Source organism: Danio aesculapii, chromosome 6 (genome assembly GCF_903798145.1).
Source record: "Danio aesculapii chromosome 6, fDanAes4.1, whole genome shotgun sequence".
Lineage (NCBI taxonomy): Eukaryota > Metazoa > Chordata > Actinopteri > Cypriniformes > Danionidae > Danio > Danio aesculapii.
In genome coordinates, this window is record NC_079440.1 from 41,746,770 (window position 1) to 41,762,407 (window position 15,638).

The window sequence follows — 15,638 nt, forward strand, 5'->3', positions numbered from 1 at the left end:
AATCTACACCTTCTAACAAATATGTCACAGTCTACCTAGTGAGACCAGGGCAATGAGTGAAGCCATTCTATTAAGGTTATAATTCATTTTCAGTATTAGATAGCAGTACTTTTTTAAAGTGTTTCCGTATTTACAAAAAACTATGCATGCCGTTAAAATAAAATTATATATTACATTATTTATAATCTCTTAAAAAGTTCATTCTTAACTTTTCAGCATTTTGTGCTGCTTACAACATAGCCTATACTGTACAACATGTTTTTTAAACTTGATTTTTCATTGAAACGAATGATCAGGTGTTTGTTTTTTGTGTTTCGTTTATACAGTCGAGCCTGCATGGCTGCATAAATGAGAATGGTTGAGCTTTGGTGAGCATTTTGTTTTTATTTGTTATTTTTGATTTTTTTGGTTACGGTTAACACCCTCGCATGCAGCAACTGGACCATCGACACCAGATGAAGGGTAAGGAAAAACCGCTGACGTCACTAAAAGAAACTGAAAATGTAGTCGCTCTGATGTGTGGAGTTGCCCGGCTCACAGTAAGCTGCTGTGGGACCAGTGCCGAATGGATATTTGGCATTAGTGTGATGAGAAACAAGGCTGACCAGGGGTCGAATAACTGCACGTTTAAAACCAAGGCCCTCCACTGAACAGTGCTGAGAACTACTCTCAGTCTGGATGCCATCTCATCGTTACGTTTTCATTCCGGCCTGAAATCTCTGAAGCTCGGCTCTGTTTCAGATAGCCCTACTCTTCTCTCTGCGTGAGAGTTCAGTGTTTTGGGAGAGCTGCTGCTTTAGCTCTACCCCAATAACAAACATTCTCTGGAGCCAGCGAAGGCCCTTATTGATGACATCAGAGTCACATGATACATCTGTGTTGTATCCTGAGAATAATGGGGAAAGTCAACAAGCATCAGTCTGTCTGAAAGTGTTAAGCAGGAGAGGATCGCTCCCCTCCTGAGGACATTCCAGAAACTTTCAGACATGAATTGCACACACCAATTAATCAGACAAATATCTTTGGCTTCTCCTTAAACAGCCCTGACTTCCCTGCTGTCTCTCTCAAGTCCTGTCCGTGTGTCCTGGCTACAATCAAACCATTGCTGAAGATGTGATGGCTTTATACACAGATAAAAACATCCTGATGATCCAGGACGAGACTAGACATAGACACTCTTCAAAACTCTCCGAAAGAAAAACAGCATGTCAAAATCAAATGAAAAAGAATTCTGTTTTTCCTAAATAAAAATCTGCCACTTTCTCAAAAACGGTTATAGCTCATCTCATCTAACCCCTGATGAGGATTAAAAATGCCAACCAACTTGCTACACCCTTAATAATGCCCGAACCTTTAACCCCCCGCCCCACCCTCTTGCCCCTCCCTGGACCCACCTATCATATGTCCCGCAGCGCGGGCAGTGCCGTAGGTGAGGTAAGCGATATTGCTGCATACAAATAAAATAAGAAGCTTTAGGAATTACAGTGTTATCTTTTGTTTCATTTCCCTCCCGTCTCCATATGCATACATTCCAACATTTGAGTTTTCCCATTCATTATCTCCTGAGCAGCAAAAAATGGGATGTCCATCATACTTGTCCTCTTCCAAAATGTGCCACACTTCTAGTGTTGTTTCAAAGTACATAAGCCATTGATTAGTCACAGGCATTTGCACCATCTGAAGCCAATCCCAAATTCTGTCCTAATGTTTGATAATAATTGAGGTGAAGATGCAGGTTTGCATCTCAGGCCCAATTGGCTTTTCTCAGTATCCAATTGAATTTGGTTTCTGGTCATCAATTTAGCCAGTGGACAGCCTAAAACATTGTCAAGCCACTGTGGTGGTCTGTATTAGTGTTTTGTGGACTATGATTACTCATGCAAAATTTCTGATCAAAACATGCCACCATGCAAGTCATTTCTATGCATTGAACAAGCACAATAATTTATTATTCATTTGGAGATGTGTATTGGGGGCCCCTGGTTATTGCCCCCGGTCCTATCGGTGTGAAAGCCCATGTAGAAAAAGCCTTTTGATGCAGGTATAACAAAGTTATCATGACACAGTTACTGAGGGTGACATGGGCAAAATGTTGAATGTTAATTCGTTTTTTCCTCCCGCTTCTCCTCCTTTTTTTGCCGCTCAAATAATGTAAAGACCATGTAAAACATATTCGACGCTAACAAACGCAAAGAGACCGTTGGAATCAGCCAGACTCTTGGTTTTGTTTCACACTCATGTCTATCCTGCTCACTCTCACAGAGTTCTTACACATGTGAAATGAAACGGTGCAGACTCCTTCGCCCTCCGCTTCGGGAAGCTGATTCTTTCATGAATAGCAGTGTTTGTTTTCTGCATGGAAAGTTCGCCGACGCAGTTCAGAAGCATGGGATTCCATCCTGGTTTTCCCTTGGAGATTATCACATTCCTGCTCGGTGAAGAGTTCCATACTGAAGCGCAATATAGCCCTCTAAAATACACTTGATCAAGTATCGGTCTTTTTAAATTCGTATTTGATACTGTTTTAATCAAGTCTTGATGCAACAGTGTCACACAGGAAGCTGATTATGTTTGGTTTAACTTGTAAGAGTCTTCAAGCTTTGAGGAACCCCAACACTTTTCGTCGCCTCGATACGCCAATGACGTTTGTAAACAATTTTTTGTCGTGTTACTTCGGCTTTGTTTTTTCCCCTTAAATGAAATTAATCTGTACATCTGTATAAGTTAATTCAGGGTTTCCATTCGCTTGAAATGACAGTTTTTTGTTATAAATATCGGCATGATCATTATCACTGTCCATGAGTGTTACCGCAGCAGTCTTAACACTTAGATTCCCTGACATCTTTTTGGTTTCGGCCTTTCTCCTTGCGGCCCTTGCCTTCGTTGTTGTCGTCCTGCTTTTCCTTCTCGGGCTTGGTTACACTGTCATAGGATGGCAGGGATGCAGTGGAAGGTGTGCCCTCTTTCTTCTCCTGATTGCCCCCACCGTTCTCCAGTTTGTTGTTGGCAGGCCTGCGTTTGCAGATGAAGCCCCTGCTCGCGAGGTGGGAACGGTACGATCTCTGGATCACGATGGCTGACACCTCTTCCTGCTTACGTCGTAGTGTGGTGGTGATGGGCTCATATGACACCTTGGACGGGTTGGCCGCCACAAAGCGCTCCTCCATTTGCTGTCGCATCATGTCCAGGTCACCGCTGTCACCCAGCACTCGCTTGGTAAAGGCAAACAGAATGTCTAAGCAATGAATGCGGTCGCCGCTCACCATGGGCAGGTCCATGGCAATCAGCTCGATGATGTTTGGCTTTGGCACACGAAGAGGATGCTCTAATGTATCCGCAAAGTCTGGCAGCTTGGCGAAGGTGATAAACTGGGAAGCATCGGGATCAAACTTTTCCCAGATTTCATAGAAGGACTCAAAGTCATCTTCGCACAGTGGATCCGCACTCTCCTCGGTGGCAACGCTGAAGTTCTCCAAGATGATGGCGATGTACATGTTCACCACAATCAGGAAAGACACGATAATGTACATTACAAAGAAGAAGATTCCCACTGAAGGATTGCCACAGTTGCCCTTAACTGTAGTTCCTGGGTTCTCCTTCTCAGGGTTGCAGTCAGGAGGATAGTTCAAGATAGGAGCCAACAGGCCATCCCAGCCAGCTGACGTGGTGATCATGAATAGACAGATCATGCTGTTGCCAAATGTTTCAAAGTTATACATGTCGTCAATTCCTACTTCTCTCTTCACGTAAGCAAAGTTGGACATGCCAAAGATAGAGAAGATGAACATGACTAGGAAAAGCAATAAGCCAATGTTGAACAGGGCAGGAAGTGACATCATCAAAGCAAACAGTAATGTCCGGATGCCCTTGGCTCCTTTGATTAGACGCAGGATTCGGCCGATTCGAGCCAGACGGATTACTCTGAATAAAGTTGGTGAGACAAAGTATTTCTCGATGAGGTCTGCCAGGAACATACCTGAAAAACCAAGTGAAAACAAATTACAAAACTGCTTAGAAAATGTACAGTGCCCAGCACAAATGAGTACACCCCCTTCAAAAATTAGGTTTATTTTAATTGACACAAGAATATGGTCTTGTGAAAATTATAAATGAAGTTCAAACGAGGTGTTACAAAAATGATTACACCCGATAACAAATTCAACTAAATCTAATATTTTGCATGGCTTCATTGATTTTTCAGAATTGAACTAATTCTACTAGACTTTGAATGAACTAGCTGATGACATACAGCAACAGCTTTTTATTCTATTCCAAAGAAATTACCACTTTTAGATTCTGGATGGAGAATGACATTCATCTTGTCTTTTCAAACTCCTTAAAAGTTTTCTGTTGGGTTAAGGTTTGGGTACATGCTTATACTGAATCTCTTTTACACTGTTCTTCCTCAGAAATGAACCAGTGACCTTGGGTGTAAGTTTTGGATCATGATACTATGGAAAGGGTTTTTGGTAGCGTAGTACATGAAGTGATGATAGCATCTTCTCTTTCATCTCCTCTGCAATCTATGAAATACAGCTCCTCGACCCCTGCAGAACTCATTTAACCCTTCACAACAGCACTGGTACCATCATGCTTTATGGTTGCATTTTGTCTTGGGATTCCATACAGTTTGGAACCCATCAGAGCCAAATAGATTATTCTCCTTCACATCACTTCAAAATACAAAGTCCCTGTAGTCCTTGCTTTTGTCAAACATGAGCCCTTGCAAATGCTAGATGGGCTTTTTGCCCAGGGGCATCAGCAGTGACTTCCTTCATAAACCACAGCCATGTATGTCAATCCTGTGAAAGCTGTATGTCATACAGAGTCAAAGGAAACAATCACCACAGTTTGACTTTGTAATGTTTTAGCCATCTGTACCAACTTCAGCTAGACACCTTAGATTTCCCAGCAATCGTGCCAGAATTCTATTCTTTATGATATAGCAAAATTTTTCATACTTACTAGCAAAGCTTTGCTATAGCTTTGCCCTCCCTTATCAAAATGTCACTTGTCTTGTGGCATTTTTCCATTTGATGTCAATTGTGTCAGCATTGCAGCAAGTGGGAGTTGATCTGACTCATCTGCTGGTGAATTCACATGTTATGTTCTATGTTTTCCTAATTGAGGTGTACTCATTTTTTTGCACCATGATCTTAAATTAATTTGTTAGATCAGTAAGACTAACTAACTTACTTAAAAACAGAACTAACTTAATTAAAAACTGATCTCCATAAATATCTTTTTGTATAAGAACCCATAGAAATTTAATTTAAATAAAATATGTGTCAGGGTGTACTAGTTCATGCTGGGCACAGTAGAAAAACAGAAAAATAACATTTAGACACAGCACTTACCCACAATGGACAGAATGACAACGACGCAGTCAAAGATGTTCCAGCCATTGGTGAAATAATAGTGTCGCAGCGCAAAGAGTTTCAGGACGAACTCGCCGGTGAAGGCCACAATGAATATGAAGTTTATCCAATACAAGATGTTCTCTGTCTCGTCTGACTGATCATCTGTTTCCACCATCATGGTTACCATGTTAAGACAGATGAGCATCATGATAGAAATGTCAAAGGCCTGCTGAGTGACAAAGTCGAATACCATCCCCTGGATTTTGTTCTTTGAGAAAAAAACACAATGGCGCATAGTTAGAACAGTGGACTAGAAATGTGACTTAATTTATTAATTAAAAAAAAGCAAAGGAAATACGTAAAATAAAAAATGACATTTCCAATCAATAGATAAAATACCATTTTAAACCTTTATAAATGTAGCTAAATGTAACATAATAAATCAATTTAAACAATTGACAACTGAAAAGGTAAAACTGTTGAAATCATAGTTTGAAATGTATTAAAATGTAACTATATAAATTAGGGCTGGGCGATTATTCAAAAAGTAATCGAAATTGGCATTCAGAACCTAGAATCGAACAAATTTTTCCAGGACATTTTTTTCAATTATTTTTCTTACCGTACATGGAGTCACATGACCCCGCTTTTCTTTAAAGGCTGATTTATACTTCTGCGGCCATTTTGCAGCCACATCTGATCTCTGGTCAAGTAGGACGATGAACCTATTCTTGAGCCGTCCTTTGAACTACATTGACTATAACTGGAAGCTGCGCCAAAGATGTCTTGAGATGGCATATTTATATAAAAATATTTGTTTAAACAAAATGCAATAAGTGCAATGTTTAAAATATTATTTACAGGGTACACAAGAGTTTTATTTAGATGAGATACTGCTTATTTTCTACTTTTAATATGAAAAACATTGAAAATTATACATTTAATTTTCAAAAGTGCAAGCTATTTATTTTCACTTTTTTATTAGAAAAAAAGAGAATGTTGGTTTTAGACAATGTGTGTTTTAATTTTAGTTGTTCAACGTTGATGTTCAATAAATAATCATAGATAATAGGTAGTGTGTGTTTCCTTCAATTATTTAAAAAGCAAGTAATATTTACTGTACAAAACTTGTCAGTAAACTATAAGGGCAATATAAATTTATTTAAAAATCATTAAATAAATGAAATAATCGTTTATTAATCGTAATTGAGTTAAAATATTAAACGAATCGAGATTTTGATTTTAGGCCAAATCACCCAGCCCTACTGTAATTTAAAAAAAAAAAGCACAATAATTGAATTGTTTAAATGATGATGTTCAAGTTTGAACATGTTCTTTTGCTGTGCACCTATTAGTGATGGTCAGATATGAATAGTATAAACATTGTATACATATAACACTTAACACTGTGTGCTTACCAGAGGTCTAGGGATGGGTTTCTGTGGCTTCTTTGAGCCCAGTTTCTTCATAGCATTGTAGTACTTTTTCTGTTCTTCTGTCATGAAGATATCCTGACCTCCAAAGTAAAGGGACAAAAGAAGACTGGTTACAATCTTGACAGTTTTAATCATATATGACTGCATAATCTTTTCCGCTGATATGGTGTCAGATGTTGATTTTGATTATTGCATCCAGACGTCCATTGTCATTTACAAATCACCACAACAGACTACCAAAATTGATATCGACTGATACCACGTAGCCTGAACTAGTCATTATGCTGAAAACCAATCGTTTTTAACAAGATATATGGGGAGAGCAAAGATAGAGAAGAGGCAGAAAAAGATGGAGTGAACACTTATCTTTTTCTTCTGTTGGTTAAAGTTGTCAATAATGACACCAATGAACAGGTTCAGGGTGAAGAAGGAGCCAAAGATAATGAAGATGACGAAATATATATACATGTAGATGTTGTCCTCATAGAGGGGCTGGTCCTCAACCTGCAACCAACAAAAAGCAGAGAGACACTTAGCAGGACAAAGCCACTAAATAAATTAAGTAAATTTATTTACTTAATAAATAAAGTTCAGAATTAAAAGAACATTTTAAAGGATATTTGATGAGTTGAAAATATTCTGAAGCACAACATAAAAAGCTTAAATGATATATTTGAAAAACAAAATTAGAGAACACTGTCAGATTCATCTAAATTCTATTTTTTTAACTGGTAACCCAACATTAGACTTAATTTAATATAGGGATTTAATAAAGGGAAATAAAGGGATTTGTTGAAGTGCCTGGGTTATTTTGTAAAACACTCTTCTACTGGCATGGTACATCCACAATATGCATAACTTTTGAATGATTATGGGTACATTAGTTCTTAAATCAAGTGTTTATAAATTGAATTTGGATCTCTATTTGCAAAGAAATATAATATGTACAGTAGGAAAATACCTTTCTGGAATCCACAGCAGCATACATGATGTCCATCCAACCTTTGAATGTAGCCTAAGTCATGGAAAAACAACTAACTCAATCCACAGTAGTAGGAATTCATATTTTAATTATATGTTTGTGTTTATGTTGTGTGTGGGATTTATTTTACGAATTTGTGAACTCATGAAGAGACTTGTTTACTCGTCAAGCATTAAGAACTGGGATGTTGGTGGGTTTTCAGAGATTTTTTACACAAAGACAATGTCTTACCACTTGCAAGAGTGCCAGGTAACCTGCGCCCACATTATCAAAATTGATCTTTACGTTCTTCCAGCGAACTTCTGTGTAGTTTGCACTGATGAGTGCAAAGCATTCGGTCCTGTTATTGACAACGTCGATATGAAAATACTCCTCTGCAGTCTCGTTGAAGCAGTAATAGTACTTTCCAGCAAATAGGTTGACACCCATAATACTGAAGATCAGCCAGAAGATCAAACACACCAACAGCACATTCATGATGGAGGGAATGGCACCCACCAAAGCGTTCACCACAACCTACAGGGTAAAAAACAACAACAGAATCGGGGGAGGTGGGCAAGAACAGACAAAAAACGTATTAGAGTATTATACCAAAACTGAGCTATTCTGATATGCTAATGAACAGCATTTAATGTATATATCTCCAAGCTCATTTTAAGGCAATCACATTTTCACATTTGACATTCTGTCAAAGAAAAATTTATCTCCATGAGAACAGTATCTAGATTTCGCTGTCAGTTGTAGGAAAAAATTAATTAATTAATTAATTAAATTAAAAATATATATATAAAATTCTGACATCCCATTTTGCAATCTACATGATATTAAATTTACAAAAGTTTATAATTATATTATAATTCTATATTTTAATATTCCACAAAAGTGTATAATTATAATATATTAAAATTATATATTTTAATATTATAATATTCTACAAAAGTTTATAATTATAACATATTATAATTATATATTATAATAATATGGGCTGCACAGTGGCGCAGTAGGTAGCACGTTCGCCTCACAGCAAGAAGTTCGCTGGTTCAAGCTGGGTCAGTTGGTGTTTCTGTGTGGAGTTTGCATGTTCTCCCCGTGTTCGCGTGGGTCCTCCGGATGATCCAGTTTCCCCCACAAGTCCAAAAACATGTGGTATGTATGTAGGTGTCTGAATGTTTCCCAGTGATGGGTTGCAACTGGAAGGGTATCTGCTGCGTAATACATATGGAGGATAAGTTGGCGGTTCATTCTGCTGTGGTGACACCAAATTAATAAAGGGACTCTGTCAAAATATATTAAAGCAAAGACTATGGAATACACAAGACATGTCACTCATAGTTTTGAATGGGGAAAAATGTAACAGTCAATATGGTGAATGAATGTCCACCTACTAGTACAGGATTTTATTTATTTATTTTTAATACACAAGGTCTGCTAGTTGCAATTCCCAAATTTTCATTGCCAATCTTAAGCCAATTGTAATTGTTTGTTTTGGTTCAATTTGGAATTTCCCCAACCATTGCAAGTGGTACTCACTGCAGAGCCACTTGGGCGGAGCTGAGCTCCAGCAAGGGGGAGCTTGAGCTCCAGCTCCTCCTTCCTTGCACTTCTTCTACAAGTGATGTCACTGGGGGTTGGGGTTTGGGGTGGGGTGGGTGTATGCATTAAAACAGCTTATAGGAGGAGGAGTTGAAGCTCAAGCTCCTCCTTGCTGGAGCTCAAGTGGCTCTGCAGCGAGCAGTGTCTCAACCATTGCAATGCAGGGGGGGATCAGAGTAAGCGCTCCAGCTTGGCCTCACCCTGATCCCCTACTAGTACAGAAGCCAATCATCGATCGCTATAGACTGACATTTCTCCGAGGGAGAAGCTCAGACCAGAAATGTGCTTTTACGACAGGTTTTGTGGTCAACAAACACACGAAAATCTCAGCGAGTACTTAATTTACAGATGTAAGAAATGTATCCAAATAAAGCTTGAAATCTCTACTTTTACATTTTTTACGTTCTCTACATTTTTTTGGTTTTGTAATCTGTATGAATCGAACACGTGGTACAGTCTGTCCTGTCAAACATACATCACATGACAGCAACTACTTAAATGCCCACAAACTTGTAAACAAAGAGTCGAGGTCAATTCTGGAGGAGATTCGCCATCAAGACCAAGTTGTGAATTACTTCAGAAGACCAGCACGATCACGATCATCATTATTCAGAGGTGACAATGTGTAAAACAGCAATAAATGAGGTTGGTGTTGTAGTCTCATTCCTTTCGAGTGCTGCAAAAATGCAGATTTTGTTCAATTCAAATGTTTAGAAATGAAACTTATGAGAAAGATGTTGTTTAATTTTATTAGTGATTCAAAATATATAATGTAATCATAATCTTGGCAAACAGTTTTGGAGAATTTGATGTTTCCCCATTCAGACAGAATGAGCACACTGCCCGAGAGGCGTTTCAAAGATGGCTGCCGAGTGAAATTACTTGCCTTAAAGAAACATTGATTAAAGTCATTTAATTCTGACATATTCATCAAATTAAGCAAAATGGGCCGGTTTTCAAAAACATAAAAAGTTCTATTGAAACAATTAATTATCTGTATTGAACACTAATCATTTAATCAAAAGTCTATTTTTTTGAGTATGTGTGTGTATAAGAGCATGGAGATAAATACACAAATATACAGTACAATATATTAACAGATTTTAAGATGATGAACATGTAAACCAGTATGGCTGTATTAAATAGAATTTAATTAAATTAAGATTCAAACATAAAAAACAGAATCACAGATTTTCTTGGTCTGTGAGTGGCACGCTGGATATCATTCTCTGCTTCTGTCTGCTTTCATGACTTACTTGTCAGTCATTATTGCTGCTATCCATTCATGTGACTGGATAATGGTATTATCTTATTTTTATTTTGTAAATATGAGTACTGGAAGTTCTCAGAAATATGAATGGGTTGCAATATCACCCTTGACAGGACTACAGGTAGTAAGAATCAAGCAGAAGCAAAACCCTGCCTGTATCCAGAGTATATCTGCAATTAAATTTGTAGACAATTTTTACTTACAGCGAATCATTACTTATACATATTTAACAGCTGAAAACCTTTCTTCTCTTGCCATACTAGTTCACTGCTAAAAAAACCCAGATATTAAAGTGAAAAAAATCATCCCATTCGTGATTGAAATGTAGAGAGAGACACTGCAGACGAAGACTCCCACCCTCGCTTTCACCTCCCATAAATGAGACACATAAAAGCTGTGATGTCAGAAATGGTCAGGCGGTAACGGTGCATGCAGAGCCTTAATTGTAGCAGCAGACATGCCCTGCTCCCCCTTTATACATTTGCACAGATAATTAACCATGTCGGTGATCTCACTAACTCTTTAATTAGTGATCCTTACACAGATCAGCATCCTTAATGTTTAGTTCAGGCTTTTTAGTGCAACTTACATTAATTATCGTTTAGAAAATGAATTGAACGTTCTCCAAAATAATAATGCTCTGGTAGTGAAATCTGATCTGTATATACTCCAGGCATGCACTGGAGCTTGCTCAGCAAATAAGCTTGGTATATACAGCAATCAATGAGACGGTTATGTAATCTCAGAGATTAGCAACAGCAAAACCAATGGGGGAACAAGACCTTCTGACTACACCTTCAAGAACATGCATTCTACATGATATGCAATGCCAAAGAGATGAAACCACTCGGTACAAAGAAAAGGACTTCCAAAAATTGGGATTTGGGGAAAAAAATTATGTTTTGGCTGCAATAGTCTAGTTTCAAGTATCAATTATCAATATCCGCTTATCCACTGTCTCGCCAAAAGCAAGTGTGCTAGTGTATGCCAGGGCCAGTCTTGTCTCGAATGTCACTTTTGGGGCTTGATCTAGGCTCGTCAGGGATTCCTCAAGGCCAACAGCCAAGGGTTTTTGGCCGCTGAATACCTTGGGCCAACTGGAGCCTGCAGGGTTCCCAAATTTACCAGAAGATGGCCAGCATCTCTGCTTATTTCTCAAAATTTCATATAGGTTACCAGCTATTGTCAAAAGTTAAGACATTTAAAACAAAGCTTATCGCTCACTTTTGAAGATCATTGAGGTTTGGATCACCATATGTGGTAGAGATATATTTATAAGTTTATATGGGTTGCTAAGGGCTATTTGTGCTAACAGCTGCTCTAATAGACACATTTGACAAAACATATATGGGTATTTATTTTCATTCAACTTTTCCCTGTGCCTTTCTTGATACAGGACCTCTTTATCTGTGAGTTTCTCTGGTTGAAAGAATATTAGCATTGTGAAACGAGAGAGAGAAAACACTCAAACTCATGTGATGAAGAAAAAATGCTCATAAATGTTCCTGTTTACATGTCTACAGGTCCACAGGGTAGCTTTCAGAATAGCTCTGCATGGCCAATGCAACAGTGGAACTGCAGTCTGATTTTGAGCCTCAGTGCTGGAGGTTTGAGTCTACTGGTTCTCCCTGGGCTCTTGTTAGTCCTGGCTTTAACTGGCCTAAGAGTGAAAAGGTGGCTATTGAAACATTTAAATCATAGATTTGTGTAAACGTTAAGAGCTGCTTAACATGAATATATTATAATGACACACCTTGAGAAAAAACAATGACGTGGCTTCTTCAGAAGAAATTGCTAATGGTTGGAGTAAAGTCATGATCACAGTTGACTTTGAGCATACAAAATTTCACCAGAAATTATTACAGTTGTCATATTATGTCACACACATCCCAGGTAACAAAGAAGTCTGTCGCAGATTTGGTATAAAGCTGGCACAGCAGGCATTCATCTGGCACTGACCTACAGCATGTGGGCCAAACATGACTCGAGTTTGACAGTAATGGCATCGTCTTTAAGGCGGCACACAATACTTGGGCCAGATATCAAATGTAGTATTTGGCCCAGATGCTAATAATGGATATGTGGGCCATGTAAGTTTGGCCTATCTTGACCCACATTTAAAATACATTTTTATTATTTTTGAATAAAGGAAAAAATTCTTCCAATCAGGTCACTTCAAGAAAAAGCACGCCCATAGCACACCTATGGCAATGCTTCATGGGTTTATCAATTTCATTGCAGTCGTGACACACCAACATATCTGGCCCAGTTCAGGCTCAGTTATGGGTTACCAACTTGGCTGAGACTTGGCCCATATATGGTCCATGCTTGGCCCTTGTCTGGAAGCCAAACTTGGTCCAGTCATTTACTGTAATTCACCACGGCATGTGGGACAAGCAAAAGCTGGTTGTGTGGGCCAGAGATAGGCCAGAGATATTTTGCTATGGGGGAAAGCACGCCCATAGTGTGCCTAAAGCGTAATGCTTTATGGGTTTATCAATTTCATTGAAATTGTGACACACCAACCTATCTGGCCCAGTTCCGGCTCAGTTATGAATTATTAACTTGGCTGAGACTTGGCCCATATATGGTCCATGTTTGGAAGCCAGACTTGGTCCAGTTATGTACCGTAATTCACAGTGGCATGTGGGCCAACGAAAACCTGAGTGTGTGGGCCAGAGAAATTTTGCTAAGTGGGATGTCTACTCGACTTTTTGGAAACTTGGAGAGATCTCTGTAACCCACTCAAAATGACAAATAACTTCATGAGCGTTTACATTTGTCGTCTCCCGCATTAATATGGGTATAAATAGAAGTTAATGAAGTCAAAGTGTAGTATGACCGGCCTTAAGACTACAGAAATCAGTCTATAAGTATTGGGTTGAAAGAAAAGAACAAGGTGAAGACGATATGTGAACCAGGGTTCAGGTTAGAAGACGATTTGTGGAAATGTGAACTTTTTAGATATTTGGATGCTTGAACAAGAATTGGAGGCCCTAATCTAATTTAGTCGCATGTATGTCAGCAATCTTGGCCAGATTTAAAAATAAATCAACAAAGAACTGAACAAAAGAATGAATGATTGTGATGAGGCAGCTTTACATAATATCCCCACTCATCTTTATTCTAAAAACCATAAGTTTCCCCAAAAGTTGCTATAAGATTATCAATTGATTGTCAATTGATTGGGAAAATATATATTTTTGTTATTCCTCCCCAATCAATAAAAGGGAGCTAAATCTTCATACTTCAGCTGCATCATGACGCAATGTTGAAAAGGTTGTCCATGCGGAGAGCTTTCAAATACATGCACTTGAAGGATAGCTTTAGCCAAAACAATGTCAGCTGGATTTCCAGAATCCTGATAGGTTTGCTTATTCCTCTGTGGCTGTGGTTCTGCTTTCTGAACAATGGTGGTTTTCGGCATGCAGTCGTGTTCTCACAGAGTGACTGGCATGCATAGGGCAGCCCTGGATCTTACCCTCATGCCCTCAAACCGGGACAAAGCTCTCAGGGGCCTGAGAGCCCTCAAAGTTCTCAGGGACTTTATGGGGCCCAAGTCTGAGTAGCCCAGCGCATTAGCTATAAGGCTGACTATAGACACCTATACAAAGAGAGAAAGAGGAAGGGAGGAAGAGAGAAAGAGATTGGCCAAAGTGTTAGAGTCAAGGAGGATGTCAGGGAGAAAGAGAGAAGAGCCTACGTTGACACTGAGCTGCAGTAAACAGATATATACATACATAGAGAAGGGTTTGCTCATATATGTATGCATATATGTGTATTCAACAACAGAGAGAGAGAGAGAAAAGGAAAGAGATTCAGGTTAAACAATGGGGTTAACCAGTCAGAGGTATATGTTGGGCGACCCAAATGTTTGATCTTAGTATGCGATTGGTTTTTGGTTTTGCAGGCAGACGAAGCTTGGAAAGCAGCTTACAGCAAACCTGGAAGGAAACTTGTGGTTGAGAAATACAAAAAACAGAGGTGAAGGGACACATTTAGAGAAGAGGTGTGCACAAACTTACAAGCACATTCACTGTACTCTGCACACACAAAATACACACGATACGTACAGACACCAACCGCGTACGGTACACATGAGACCATTCGAGAATCATTAGGGTAACAGGGCGGTTTGGGAGAGTAAGGAGGCAGAGAGAGAGAGGAACTCCTGTAAAAGAACAGGAGAGTCCTAACAGAGACCTTACCCTGGCCCCTCACTTCCCGGCCCTCTTATGCCCCTCAGGCCCTCTGTGTCCATCAGCACTATAGAGAGACAAGGTTACAGTGCCTGTCAGGGACAATATCTAGCATTTGGTAACACTTTTGTTTAGGACCACAAAGAAATGTACACACCATTGGCCCTGTACACAAAAACAGGCCACATATTTATGAATTCGAGATTCTGACAATAAAAGCAGTTCCTTCAAAATCACCCATTTCTGCGGCTTGATTGACAAATAAGGCATAGTATGTCTATGTAGTTTGTGTTGTTTCATTTAAAAAATCTTGTTACTTATAAATGACAATTTTAAAGTGTATAATATTTATATGTACACTATTGGACACTTTATAAGGTACACCTTTACCATTACAGAGTTGGACTCCATTTTGCCTTCAGATCTCTTTTTATTTTTGATGACACAGATTCAACAAGTTGTTGGAAACATTTCTCAGTGATTTTATACCATACTGACGGAATCTGATACAGTCAAAATCACTGAGAAATATTTCCAGCAACTTGTTGAATCTGTGTCACAATGTAGGCTGCACATCCCAAATAGGAGTTTCCCACTCCAGCAAATCCCAAATATGCTTTACTGGATTGAGATTTAGTGACTGTGGAGGTTTCTTGAGGTATAGTGAATGTTCAGGAAACCAGTTTTTGTGACAGGGTGTTATCCTGCTGGAAGTAGCCATCACAAGATATCATAAAGTGTTGGACAGGGTCAGTGACAATACTAAGCTGTTGGTACTAATGCTGTAGCAGAAATCCA

The 15,638-nt window shown here is 38.9% G+C and overlaps 1 protein-coding gene across 1 annotated transcript in view; it reads right to left on the reverse strand.

Moving 5' to 3' along the window:
• Window positions 1–1,382: 1,382 nt before the first annotated feature.
• Window positions 1,383–15,638, reverse strand: part of scn8ab (sodium channel, voltage gated, type VIII, alpha subunit b) — a 101,456-nt gene continuing 87,200 nt past the window's right edge. Inside the window, exons 21-27 of the mRNA XM_056460204.1 lie at window positions 14,123–14,245; window positions 8,010–8,294; window positions 7,758–7,811; window positions 7,163–7,300; window positions 6,779–6,883; window positions 5,358–5,628; window positions 1,383–3,976 (exon numbers count right to left, since the gene is read on the reverse strand). Coding sequence (XP_056316179.1) covers window positions 2,820–3,976; window positions 5,358–5,628; window positions 6,779–6,883; window positions 7,163–7,300; window positions 7,758–7,811; window positions 8,010–8,294; window positions 14,123–14,245 — 2,133 coding nt within the window. The 3' untranslated portion in view covers window positions 1,383–2,819. The remainder of the gene's footprint in view (window positions 3,977–5,357; window positions 5,629–6,778; window positions 6,884–7,162; window positions 7,301–7,757; window positions 7,812–8,009; window positions 8,295–14,122; window positions 14,246–15,638) is intronic.